Genomic DNA, 15,037 nt, shown 5'->3' on the forward strand with positions numbered 1-15,037 from the left:
GCAATTAAACAAATTGTTGTTTGCATATTTTGTTGAATAAAATAAAATAATCAGTAAAGCAATGCAAAATACATCTAAATGCTTATGGTAATGATTTTTATTTTGTTGCATTTATTCAATATACAAATATTAGGAATGCAGAATTGGAATTTGGGGAGCACAACGTGTACAAAAAGGATAGACAGGATAGGAAGGGATGAGGGGTTATGCTGTTAATTAAGGAAAACAAAATCTAAGAAAGTACATCCCCACTGACATAGATGAACAGTGCAATGCTGAGTCAGTTTGGTGTGACATAAGCACTGGGAAAGCAAAAATAACAGTAGGAGTGTGTTATAGGCCTAATGACTTTAATGAGTACAATGAACATTTACAGAGAAATAGAGTGGGGCAGTAAATTAGTGTCTTATAATGGAGAATTTTAACTTCCCAGATATTGACTGAACTTATGGACTGGTCACTCGTACACTAACAAGATTTTGTGGATTTATTGGATGATTGTTTTCTGCAGCAGCACGTTCCAGAGGCAACCAGAGAGGGTAAAACTCTTGATCTGGTTATCAGCAGTGATTATTCTTGCATTAAGAATTTGCAGATAAAGGAACTACTAGGTGGCAGTGATCACAGTGTACTGATATGGGATTTAATTAAAGATATAATTACCATCAGGGGTAAAGGGAAGGATTTTTGCTTCCATAAAGGTGACTACAGTGGTCTCAGGCAATTTTTAAATTCTTTACAGTGGAACCAACTGATGATGTTACCAACAGCAAATTCTAAGTGGGAAGCATTCAAGGAATTAATCATGGAAACTACAAGTCTTTTAATACCGATTAAGAAATATTGTTCAAGGTTTAGGCCTAAATGAATGTCAGATAAACTAATGAGACTCATGGCAGAGAAGAAAAATGCATGGGATGCATATCGATTATCGGGTGACACAGAAGCCTAGAGCAGATATAAGCTAGTCTGTAATCAAGTCACAAAGGAGGTTAGTCAAGTGAAGGCAGATTACGAGAAATCTTTAGCAAAGGATGCTAAGAAAAAAAACAAGGACTTCTTTACTTACAGAAACTCTAAAAGGAAGGGGATGAATCAGATTGGTCAACTTGAAATCGATGGTTCGACTGTTGATGATCCTGATCAAATAGCTGATAACCTAAATAAGTATTTTGCATCTGCATCCACACATGAGGAGTTATTAAGGGAGGAAAATGCCAGAAGTTTATCAAACTGCAACAGGGTGCTTAATGATTTTTTAATAACTGAGAACGAAGTGGAGGAGAAATTGTTGAAGTTAAACCTAATAAAGGAACCTGGGTGGATGGGATCTCTCCAGATATATTAAAGGAGGCGGCAACTAAGCAAACACTTAACCATAATTATGAGAGCATCCTTGGACTCAGGACAAGTCTCCACGGACTGGGTATGTGCAAATGTATCCCCATTTGCATATTCCCAGAGAGTTCACAAAGGGGGAGCTAAGGGTGACGTGAGTAATTACAGATCAGTTAGTTAAACCTCTGTTCCGGGTAAAATAATGGAATCACTAGTTAAAGATGTATTGCAGGATCATCTAGACAAGAATGCAGCAATAATTCAAACACAGCATGGGTTTGTGAAGGGAAAGTCTTGTCTGATAAATCTGATTGGATATTATGATGTGGTTACAAAGGAATTAGATGCAAAAAATAATTTTGTTGTCATATACTTGGATTTCAGGAAAGCTTTTGACACTGTTGCGCATGGAAGATTACTTGTACAAATTGGAGCAGTATGGTATTAAGGGTAAGTTGCTACAATGAATAAAAGGGTGGTTGAGTGGTAGAGAGAGAGAGAGAGAGAGAGAGAGTGAGTGGTAATCAATGGACACTGTCTTCGTGGACTAATGTTATTAGTGGAGTCCCACAGGGTTCAGCATTGGGCCGACTGTTGTTTTGTATATTTATGAATGATACTGATGAAGGTATATCAGGCTTAGTGTTGAAGTTTGCAGATGATACAAAGGTTGGCTGGGTTGTTTATGAAAGTAATAGCATTGTGCTAATGCAACAAGATCTAGAGAATTTGGAAAGATGGGTTGGCAGTTGCAACTGAAGTTTAATAATGACAAATGCAAAGTATTGCATATGGGTAGAAATAACCACAGAGGGACATACCAACTGTGTGGTACTCAAATTAAGGTGGTAGAAAATGAAAAATACCTGGGAGTGATTGTGCAGTCAGATATGACGTTTTCTGAGCAATGCAGACAGAGCAGGTTATGGGGTATTGTCAATGATATACAAGGTTTTTGCTAGGAGGTGATTATCCCTTTGTATACGGCAATGGTCAGGACACACCTTGAGTACTACAAACAGGTCTAGAGGCCTCATTTTAGGAAGGATACAGAGTTGCGTGAGCATGTATGGCAACAAGATTGGTGAGGGGAATGAAGGTGTCCTCTTACCAGCAAAGTGATCTGATTGAGGTGTATAAGGCCTTGAATGGGTTGAGCACACTGAATTCTTCCCCTTGCTCAGATTATGAACCTGAGGGAAATTCAAATTGAGGAAAGACAGTTGTAGAATAGATGTGCAGATATTTGCCTTTAGCCAGCAGGTGGTTAATTGCTGGAACAAACTTTCATCTGTCGTGGAAGTTGATAACTTAAATAAATTCAAGAAGCAACTGGACAAAACTTTCAGGGGTTGTGTGTAATTGTTTTTTGGTTTTTTTTGGCTGATGCTACATAAGCTCATTAGCTTGCTTTCTTGAATCACATGCCTCTATTACTACTAGTTTCTTAAAAGCTGCAAATGTGTTTTAACTGAAGAATCCTTATTAGAATCTAATTACTTGGAATAATTAATTTAAACAATATTTAACAGAACAGAAACATACCTTTTTTTATGTTCTTCAGCTAGTGTTTGATATCTGAAATTATTCACTTTTTGAACTTCTTCTAGTTCTTTTCTTATCTAATAAGAAAATCTTTTGATTATCAGCTATTGATTATCAGCATTATCAAAATGCAAACACACTCTCCTTTTACTACTTAATGAAATACAACAACATGACACATTTTAAAGGTAAATTTGAAAATTAGTATTGATCAACATAATGTATTCTCTGATGCAACTACCTGAAAAATATTTCAATACTAATTTCACAATGAAAAAAAAAAAAAAAAAAAAAGGTCCTGTAATTTTAGCCTTTACAAAAAGTATGTTTTTTTCTAAAATTTTCAATAATTTAATATCAGATTTCAGTAATATAACTCCTGATATCTAAATCACATGCTGTATTCATTTTCATATTGTTTCTATTTTCAAATGTTTTATTACGTTTGCAAGTAATTTTCAAAATTTTCACAATTAATAATAACAAAAAGTCCATTCTGAACCTGTGATAGGTGCATTACAAGTTTTCATTCCTGTGAACAGACAAACTTATGTAAATGATGCTATTTTATAATCTAAAAGTAAAAACTATAAATTTAAATAATTTTCTTAAACAATACCAGCTGGCTCATCTTATACATAACTCTACTAATTCATGTAATGAGACTAACAGAATTTGCTCATACAGGCAAAATCTCATTCAAGTTTCAAATAAATTGGGAAAAAAACAACTAGTGAAATTATACCTGAAGGGAATTCATGTTGGCAATTAATGGATATTAGCAATGAAATCAATCAAAGGAATTCATTTTTTGTCAATCAATAATGGAATATGGAGTGAATCGTTCATTCTGCATTCTACCCTCAAATCTTGTCCTTTATTTAAATCTTGGTTTTTCAATATATGTCTTGTTATTTGGTTTCTAGGAGCATTAGCAACTAAGGCTATATTGCACCGGGGGATATACGGTGATCATTCCCTGACCTTTCCGCATCCTCCGTATTTGGTAGTCACAGGCTCGAATCCATCTAATCAAGAAGCGTGTGCTACATACTGCTGCTCCTGCCCACCTGGCTGTAGAGGCGTCTCAATATATGAGCTAAGGCTGCTCAAGATAAGAATGTATCACACTGGCTTGTATCTAAATCTTTAGCTTCATTTTCTTCCTACACTAAAACTTGCAACAATTTTAAAAGTCATTAATTAACCTATACTGTATTTTGAGCAGGCTAAGTTAGAAAACATGCATGTTGTGTAAATGGTAGTTCTGCATTCCCCTTTTGCAAAACTACTGACAGTAACTTATACCCATCTATATTCCCATGACTACTAAAACCTGATGGTTCTAATGCATTATTACCTAAAGATAAAGCAAACTTATTTGCTCATATCTAGCCGTTCCTAAAAGGTGGCAAATCTCTCCCTTTCAATTATCATCCCATTCCACTGATTTCTACTCTTTCCAAAGCAATGAAGAAATCAGCAAACCATTCAACTTTCAAACTATTTCAGTTCTGCATTCTGCCCTTTTGCAAAACTACTGACCGCAACTTATACCCATCTATATTCCCATGGCTACTAAAACCTGATGGTTCTAATGCATTATTACTTAAAGATAAAGCAAACTTATTTGCTCATATCTAGCCATTCCTAAAAGGTGGCAAATCTCTCCCTTTCAATTACCATCCCATTCCACTGATTTCAAGCAATGACGAAATCAGCAAACCATTCAACTTTCAAACTATTTCAAAACCTTCCACCTGATCAAAGATTGCCAATATGAATTCCATCAGTTTTGATCCACTGACTTTTGTTACTCACCTTTGGATAAATTTGATGGAAAAGTTTGGTAAAACTTATGCAATTACTCTTGACATTTTGAAGCCTGAACATGTTTGGCATAAAGGTCTTCTAAACAAGCTCCCATCTTATGGATTGCTGAATGTGTTTTGGAATTTAGTATCCAATTTTCTCTTTGAGTACCCTCTGCAAGTGATGGTTGATGACTCTGTCTACTAACTTTTCCACTAATGCTGGTTTTCCCCCCCACAAGGTTCAGTTCTTTTGCCCAATCTTTTCGTCTTGTATATTAATGACCTCCTTCCAGTGAATGGAAATCCTATTCTATATATATATATATACACAGCAGACTCTTGATTTACCAGGATTGGATTAACTGGGAAGTGAACTAACCGGGACACTTCAAGATTCCAAATTTAAAAAAAAGGGGGGGGGGGGGAATCAACCAGAAATCGTAAAATTCAAGTAATACCTAGAATAGGTATAACCAGATGTTTTGCAAGCCATAAATAAGTGAAAAGAAGCAACGTTATAAGGAGTCATTAGAAGATTCGTGTGCCTGTTATCTTGAAACCCCTGCTTGTCTTCACACCCGCCACTCAAAAAAAAAAAAAAGACCAAATGTTTAGTTTGTTTTAGTGTGTCGCGTCAATTGTTGTGTTCCATTGCACCGAAAAAGGACAAATTTCGTTTCATTATGCATGTCAAGGATGTCGGAATTTTTTTTTTTTATAGTAACCTTTTTTTTTTTTTTTTTTTTTCAGAAATCGCGAAAATGATGGGCAAACACAAGAGTTGTGCTTTCATTTAAACAAAAACTTGAAATTATTCAAAATTTTGAAAATGATGCATCCAAAAGAACAATGTTGGTGACCAAACCATACACAACATTGTAAAAAATAAAGGGAAGCATCGTATTGGACACGAGAGTATTGCGTGGTAAGTTCTTTATTTATCACCATACTTTTTACGTAAGTTGCTGAAAACATTTTTTGATACAGCAAGTCCCCGACTTGCGTAGATTCAGACTTACACTACATTATTTATAATTTTTTTTATATGACTGAAGATTTCAAGTGAAGGGGACACATTTCACTATAATAACGTAAAAAAACCCACAGCATTCCAGCTATCGGTATTATTGCAAATGTAATAAGATCGAGTTTACTACTCATTTATAATGAATTGAACTAACAGAAAAGCCCAGTAACACGGAAAGTGCAAATTGTTTTTGTTTTATGGTCGTGACATCCAGAAATGTGCTTTAGTAAAATGTGAGCTCGCATGGGGTGATAACAGTGAGTTTTCGCCTTACCCCTGCAAAGTTGTTTTCAGAAAATTTCGTTTTGACTGTTTTCATGGTGCCGACTAAGGAATAAGTGACAACGATACTAGTAAATCTATGAAGAAAATGAAAGCGATCGATTTGGATCAGAAAATTAAAATAATAAGGATGTATGAAAATGGCCAAACATTAACAAGTATCGTGCGGAATTCAGATTTGTTAGAGACAACGGTGCACACAATAAAGGAGAAAGACAGAACACGAGAAGCGGTCGGCACCAATGAAGGTCAACTATAATAATAACCAAGGCTATGAAATACATACAGTTTTTACAGTACAATAACGCGTTTTTTTTTTTCCCTTTTATGTTTTCTTTTCTTATGTGCCACTCCAGCTACTTCAAGGCTGTCCCCAGATAAAATTTTTAATTGAACTTATTAAAAATATATAACTATTTTTCTTCATTTTTCTGAGGATATTATGTGGTTTTTGTAATTTTGGCATATCAGGGATATAACAGCAATATTTTATTAGTCATACCCGAGTTAAGCAAATCTTGACTTGCGTAAAAAGTCCTGGAATGTATCTCTTACATATGTCAGGGACTTACTGTATTTTTGGATTAACCGGGAAATCGATTATCCGGGAATATTTTTTTTACCATCTATCCCGGAAAATCGAGTCTACTGTATGTATGTGTATATATACAGGGTGTTTCAGTTAAACGTTTCAGAACTTCTAAGAGGGGTAAGGTACATCCTGACAACTCGAAATCATATAGCAATGTGGGATCGGAAATGCTTTCCTGAAGCGGTGTTGTACACAGAAGCACTATAAAGAAAAGAGACCGTAAGTGAGAAATCGTTTTAATAATACATGAAAAAGAAGCAAAAGGTACATGGATTAAAGTAAGTGTTCGAAGTTTCTTCCACGGGCTACAATGCACGCCTCACATCTCCGACGCATGGACATCCGAACATTCTGGAATACTCCAGGCGAATTTCGAATTTCTTCGGCAGCTACTGCGATTCTTGCAACCAGCTCCTCAGCATTGTCAACAGGAGTGTCCTAAACTAGCGATTTCATATGACCCCAGAAATAAAAATCAAGACATGATAGGTCGGGTGACCGAGCAGGCCAACGCACGGGACCACCACGTCCGATCCACTGTTGACCAAATGTGACATCCAGGTAGTTACGAACATCTCCGCTATAATGGGCAGGGGCTCCATCATGTTGGAACCACATTGTCTGTTGCGTCGATGCAGAAATCTGTTCATCTCTCAAAAGTTGTCACCCGACCTATCATGTCTTGATTTTTATTTCTGGGGTCATATGAAATCGCTAGTTTATGACACCCCTGTTGACAATGCTGAGGAGCTGGTTGCAAGAATCGCAGTAGCTGCCGAAGAAATTCGAAATTCTCCTGGAGTATTCCAGAATGTTCGGATGTCCATGCGTCGGAGATGTGAGGAGTGCATTGTAGCCCATGGAAGAAACTTCGAACACTTACTTTAATCCATGTACCTTTTGCTTCTTTTCATGTATTATTAAAACGATTTCTCACTTACTGTCTCTTTTCTTTATGGTGCTTCTGTGTACAACATCGCTTCAGGAAAGCATTTCCGACCCCACATTGCTATATGATTTCGAGTTATCAGGATGTACCCTACCCCTCTTAGAAGTTCTGAAACGTTTAACTGAAACACCCTGTATATATATATATATATATATATATATATATATATAGTGTCCTTATTAAAGTTTATGATTTAAATTCTGGTACATTGTATATGATTATTTCTTTATTACGTGCTACGTTAATGCTATTGTCATGTGGCAATTTGACATTTTACGTGCATGAAATAATAATGGTCAATTGATTTAATGTTTCAATATTGGTCGATTTAATCTATTTTCTGGTATTTATTTATTAATGTTACTTATTTATTTATAGGTATTTTCCGTAGCCGAGTGGTCAGGAGCGGGAGTGCAGTAGCACAGGCTCTTTGAGTAGACCGGGGTTCAAGCCCACGACTGCTGAATACGGTCGATCTGCCAACCCGCATTGGACCAGCGTGGCAGATTATGGTCCATTTCCCTCAGCATGAATTGTTGAGGAGGCTTCCATTCTGCAGTGGGTTGATAATGGCTGCACTTTACCTTTTACCTAAGTGTATATGGAACAGGTTAACAAGTTAGCACATGTAGGCTAACTTTAGCCTGGGGGCCTGTAAATGTAATGGTAATAATAAATTAAGTTAAATTTTCAAGTAAAACATCAAATAATATTAAATAACATTCTTTCACCTGGTCATCTATCCGCTACTTCATCGGGGGCTTTGAGCAGATCGATAGCCAGACTAAAGGAATGTCTCATACCCACCCGTTTCTGTTATCCCTTTATCAGTTTTACCAATTATTGATTTTGCAGTGATATTTTTGCACTTAATTTAATTTTTGATTTATTTTAATTTAATTTAAAAATTTTCAATCATAGAGTCAGAAGCAGCAAACTGATATAGGTGATACAAAGCCCAACGAGTAAGTATCTGAATAAACAAAAAAGGTTTTTACTTACTGCTACTTGTCCTGTGGTGGTTTGTCAGAAAGGGGGTTATTCCCGCTTTCTATTTGTTTTATTGGCTGATCGGTTTTAATTGCGCAGTCGCGCCTATTGTGTGTTATGGTGTGATGCCGATATTGCTGTAGGGCAATATATTTTGCAAGTCATGAGAGGGTTTATTTTTACGTTTGTAGGGGGGGGGAACCTTCCGAGTTGAAATAATGCATTTTTATATACACAAGTATTGGAAAATACGTGGTGATTATTGATGAAGATGATGTTTTGATGAAAAGGATGATGTTCATATAGGTTATTTACATGAAATTGTTTTGCTGTCTTGGACTGGGCCGGTATAGCTTTTCTAAGGCATAACGACCCATATTGTCCAAGGGAATAGCTATTTACATATATACAGCCTCCTTCTAAGTGAATTTTTACCGTGTGTCTCCTTGTGTTATTTTGCATAAGGGTGTTTGTTTATAATGCTACTGGTGGTATATTTCGGTTATTTATGTTGTCAGTTTTGGTTTTCCTAAGTTTTCTAATTTTATGATTTTTAGAGGGGTGGGTTAGTTTAGAATGTCGAATTGTAGTGCGGTCAGAAGACGAGCCTCTTCTGAGCGCAATAAATCCGGGTATCAAATTGGGGAGTATTTGTCTTGCATTGTAATTTAGACAACTTAGTGGCGGTAAGTTACTGATGGTTTAAAGATGTTTTCAATAATTTTATATGGGCTGACGTTCGATTGGTGTATTTTGATGTTCATATGTATGGCCGCTTTAATATGATGTCTGCTGTAGTTGGTGGGTATATTGTTTTTGGTGAGGGTTTTTAAGAGTTTTTTAATTGCATCCATTGCATTATCTGTATTATTGCATATGTTTAGTAATCTGGTTGTTTGGATTCTAATGGTGTTTCCTTGGATGTGTTTAGCAATGTTGCTATCCCAGTGGATGAGCTTTATTGCTGGGAAGCTGAAGTAGTCTCTTTTATCATAGTGTTTAGTGTCGATATTTTGGTGATAGCGATTTGGCTGTCGAGATAATATGCTTGTAGGTTGCTACTCGGGTTGGTACATTCAATGGTTAGGTCTGTGGGGTAGATTTCCTGGGCTAATGTTTCGAAGTTATCGTAGTTGACGACTACGACGTCATCGATATATCTATAGAGGTTGATTTCTTCTTGGATGTTGCTTTCGAAGTGGTGTAGGTAAAGGTTGGCTATTGCACAGGAGCAGCAAGATCCCATGGCTATCCCTCTAGTCTGTACATAAATGTTGTTTCCCATTAGCACGTAGTTCTTTTTTACGTTGAGATTGATGAGGTCATGTCAGTATTGTTTATTGCATTGCAAATTTTTTTGATGGTTTTGGTAGTAGTATATGAGGACTTTATTATTATTCGTTATTTGGTTTTTTTTAGGAGCATTAGCAACTAAGGCCATATTGCTCCGGGAATATGCGGTGGTCATTCCCTGACCTTTCCACATCATCCGTATTTGGTGGTGACGGGCTCGAACCCCGGTCTAATCAAGAAGCGTGTGCTACACGCTGCTGCTCCTTCCCACCTGGCTACGGAGGCGCCAAGAGGACTTTAATTAGATTGTCATGTGAAATGCTGGTGAAGAGGTTTTTGAAGTCGTGGGTGTAGACGCTGCTGATATTATTAGCATTAGCATTAGCATTAGTAGAGGCATTTGATGCAAGAAAGCAAGCTTATGCAGCATCAGCCAAAAAAAAAAAAAAAAAACCCACTTCCACTTCACCCCTCTGTTCGTTCAAAATACCTGTCCAGCTGAGCCTTAAACTTATTTAGGCTATCAACCTCCACCACAAGGGATGGAAGTCTGTTCCACCAACCAACCACCCGCTGGCTAAAGGCAAATTTCCGCACGTCTATCCTACATCTGTCCTTCCTCAATTTGAATTTATGCCCTCTCAGGTGATTTTTCTGAGCTAGAGGAAGAATCCCATCAGTATTGAGCATGCTTAAACCATTCAAGGTTTTATACACCTCTATCAGATCACCTCGCTGGTGCCTAGTCTCCAGACACTGTAATTTGCAAAACTTAAGCCCTTCTTCATAATAGCACCCCTTTGTTCCATTCACTAATCTTGTTGCCCTTCTCTGTACTCGTTCCAGCAGCTCTACATCCTTTTTGAAATGAGGCCTCCAGACCTGTATACAGTACTCTAGGTGTGGCCTGACCATTGCCTTATACAATGGAATAATCACCTCCTTATCCCTGCTGGAAAAATTCCTGTATATCATTGACAATACTCCATGAGCTACTCTTGCAGCTCGTCTGCACTGCTCAGAGAACTTCATATCTGCCTGCACAACCACCCCCAAGTCCCTTTCATTCTCTACCACTGTCAGTGTAGTACCACAGAGTTGATACGTTGCTCTGGGGTTGCTGTTTCCCATGTGTAGTACTTTACATTTGTCAATGTTAAACTTCATTTGCCACCTCTCAGCCCATCTGCTCAACCTTTCCAGATCCTGTTGCAGCAGCATAGTGTCAGTAGTGTCCTTGACAACCCTGCCAACCTTTGTATCGTCTGCAAACTTGGACATTAAGCTTGATATACCATCATCAATATCATTTATAAATACAGAAAACAATAATGGACCCAACACTGAGCCCTGAGGGACTCCACTAATAACATTAGTCCACGATGAGCAGTGTCCATTGATTACCACTCTCTGTCTTCTCCCCCTCAACCACCCCTTTATCCATAGCAGCAATTTGCCTCCAATGTCACACTGCTCCAATTTGTGTAGCAGTCTTCCATGTGCAACAGTATCAAAAGCCTTTCTAAGATCCAAGTATATAATATCAATGTTATTCCCTGCATCCAGTTCTTTTGTGACTGCATCATAGTATCCAATCAAGTTGGTCAGGCAAGACTTCCCCTTAACAAAACCATGCTGTGTCTGAGCTATAACTGAAGTCTTGTCTAAATGATCCTGCAGTGCTTCTTTAACCAGTGCCTCCATTAATTTTCCTGGAACAGAAGTTAAGCTCACAGGTCTATAATTACTTCTGTCAGACTTTGATCCTCCTTTGTGAATTGGGGTCACATTTGCACATTTCCAGTCTATGGGTACCTCCCCTGAGTCCAAGGAAGCTCTCATAATTATGGCTAAGGGTTTGCTTACTTCCTTTGCTGCCTCCTTTAATATAACTGGATAGATCCCATCCACCCCAGGTGCCTTTCTTGTGTTTATCTTCAACAGTTTCTCCTCCACTTTACTCCCAGTTATTTCAAGATTCTGTAGCTTACTGCTAGAGTTGAATACACCTCTGGTATTCCCCTTGCTGAATAACTCCTCATGTGTGAATGTCGATGCAAAGTATTCATTTAGTTTGTTAGCTACCTGAGCAGGATCATCAACAGTTGACCCATCAATATCAAGTGGACCAATCTGATTCATCCCCTTCCTTCTAGAGTTTACATAAGTAAAGAACTCTTTGCTGTTTTTCTTTGCATCCCTTGCCAAGGATTTCTTGTAATCTGCCTTCGCCTGCCTAACCTCCTTTGTAACTTGGTTGCATATCAATTTATATCTATCATAGGCTTCTGTGTCATGTGTTAATTTGTAAGTATCCCATGCATTTTTCTTCTCTGCCATATGCCTCATTAGTTCATCTGACATCCATTTTGGCCTAAACCTTGAACAATATTTCTTAGTTGGTATGTAAAGCCTAGTAGCTTCCAAGATAAGTTCTTTGAATGCTTCCCATTTTGAATTTGCTGTTGGTAACATCATCAGTTGGTCCCACTGTATAGAATTTAAATACTGTCTCAGTCCATCGTAGTCGGCTTTACGGAAGCAATAACCCTTCCCTTTACCCCTAATGGTAGTTACCTCTTTGAGTAAATCCCACTTCAGCACACTGTGATCACTGCCACCTAGTGGTTCATTTATCTGCAGATTCTTAATGCATGAAGAATCACTGCTGATAATCAAATCAAGAGTATTACTCCCTCTAGTTGCCTCCCGAACATGCTGATGTAGAAAACAATCATCCAATAAATCCACAAAAGCCCTGCTAGTGTGTGAGTAACCAGCCCCCAAATTCCAGTCAATATCTGGGAAATTAAAATCTCCCATTATTGTTTTTGTTTTTGATGTATTATAGATATTTTTTGTTGTTGGAAATGATTTTAGTGTTAGTGATTTCGTTAGCTATAATATTAAGTTTGTCTTCCATTAGGTTGCTGGAAGGTTTTATGTAACTGTTTTTGCCTGATGTGATGAACCTTCTTCCAGTGGGTACTTTATGAAATTTGGGGATCCAGTAAATGAATGGGTATCTTATATTATCTATTTTCTGGATAGATGACTGGGTGAAAGAATGTTATTTAATATTATTTGATGTTTTACTTGAAAATTTAACTTCATTTATTATTACCATTACATTTACAGGCCCTCAGGCTAAAGTTAGCCTACATATGCTAACTTGTTAACCTGTTCCATATACACTTAAATACCTATAAATAAATAAGTAACATTAATAAATACCAGAAAATAGATTAAATTGACCAATATTGAAACATTAAATCAATTGACAGTGTATATATATATATATATATATACACACACACACACACACACACACACACACAGAAAGTGTGAAGAAGATTTTGATGTAAACCTATTGAATATACGGTATATACTGTGAGCAATATATGGTATGAAAAAGAAAAAGAAATAGACAGGAAATTAAAAATAAAGATAAGTGAAAAGGGGACCAAAATAAGATAACATTGTGGTGTCTTTCACAATCTCAGTGTAATCATTAGAGGTTATCCACCAAAATTATGAAAAAGACAGCAATGTTCTTGCTTCTGTTTCCGACATGTTTTGTATGCTGTGTGGTGCACATGAGCGGATGCCACGTGTTGAGAATGAAATATTAAAATTTTTTAAAAGTTTTTTTAAAATTTTGCGGTAAGAGTCTAATAGATTATGTTACGTAGTGCATACATAAAATAGATGACCTTACAGAAGCAAGTGAAAAGAATTGAAAAACACTAAAGTAATGAATGTCAGAATAGGCAGGAAGAAAGGGACTTACCGTTACTTTGTAAAACTGACCAAATGACCAAGATACAGAATACAGAACATGTCGGAAACAGAAGCAAGAATATGCTGTCTTTTTCCTAATTTCGGTGGATGACCTCTGATGATGACACTGAGATTGTGAAAGACACTGCAATGTTATCTTATTTTGGTCCCCTTTTCATTTCTTATCTTTATTTTTAATTTCCTGTCTATTTCTTCTTCTTTTTCATACCATATATCGCTCACAGTGTATAGCGTATATTCAATATGTTTAAATCAAAGTCTTCTTCACACTTTCTACATACAATATACTTTATATATATGTACACATTATGGCTGTAGGGTACATTTTGCTAATGCAGTGTCCCTGACCCATAAGCTATGCTATCTTCTTTTTCATACAGGCACATTCCACCCCCATATTAATTAGCTTCTTAATACAATTATTCTTTACTATATATATATATATATATATATATATATATATATAGACGAGCAAGGTAATGAATGTAGCTTGTGGAGGAGAATGGATAGTCTAATAAAACTGGAAGTTAAAATCATATAATAAAACAATTGAACCTGTAAAATAAAAGTAATATATTAGATGTACTTAATGTTGCAAATTCAATGATTTTAACATCTTCCTCTCTCAAGGGTCAGCTGTCAAAACCAAGGGAAATGCAACAAGTAAGGCAGGCTCTCTTTCTAACATGAGATATATATAGCACATGGTAGATACAAAGAAACCAAGTTATATGAGCTTGTAAGGAAGCTAGGTTAGGCATAGTGGTTAATATATGGAATGATGACATATTTCATGGCTGACCCAACGGAGGCAGAGAAATGAAAAGTAGTAAAAATGAAAAATGCTAAGGTAAAAAGTAACTGGATGGGTTGAAATATGGATTTGGAACAGAGGGTCAATAATGCTACTTACTGTGGTACCTTACCAGAGTCGAAGAGTAGGATGTGTGGCATAGACCAACACGCTGTAATGGAAATAAAGAAGGTTACTTATTGATGCTGTGATTATATATATTGTAAAAGCGACCTCAGGCATTGGAATGCAGTAAGACGTACAAGGCTAACGTAGTTAAGTGCATTGGGAAGAAACGAAATTAAACATGATGAAGAAGCAGGTCCCAGGATAGTGGAGAAAAGATAACTGACAAAGTAGCGTAATGTAGATGGTTGAACTTTGTATAAGGCGAAACTAGCAATTATTGCAGAAAAATAGCATCCTGATTTTGTTTTTGAAAAGCTAATTGCTCATAGGAAATAAGAAGGTAGGGTACCAGGACAGTGGAAAGTAATGTGAGGAAGAGTATATATATAGATGTGCTGGGGAAGTTCGAGGCTGTTAACCCGTTCTTACAGTAGGACCCTGAACATAGGTCTTGGAGTGTGCCTAGTGTTTAAGTCAATTTTGT

At 36.8% G+C, this 15,037-nt stretch overlaps 1 protein-coding gene across 3 annotated transcripts in view; it reads right to left on the reverse strand.

Moving 5' to 3' along the window:
• Positions 1 to 15,037, reverse strand: part of LOC150082003 (uncharacterized) — a 422,573-nt gene that overhangs the window by 329,553 nt on the left and 77,983 nt on the right. For all 3 annotated transcript variants that reach the window (XM_090379050.1, XM_090379049.1, XM_090379051.1), the window contains exon 3: positions 2,884 to 2,960. In XM_090379050.1, coding sequence (XP_090235176.1) covers positions 2,884 to 2,960 — 77 coding nt within the window. The remainder of the gene's footprint in view (positions 1 to 2,883; positions 2,961 to 15,037) is intronic.

Source organism: Mastigoproctus giganteus, chromosome 8, assembly GCF_048544385.1.
Source record: "Mastigoproctus giganteus isolate SK-2022 chromosome 8, ASM4854438v1, whole genome shotgun sequence".
Lineage (NCBI taxonomy): Eukaryota > Metazoa > Arthropoda > Arachnida > Uropygi > Thelyphonidae > Mastigoproctus > Mastigoproctus giganteus.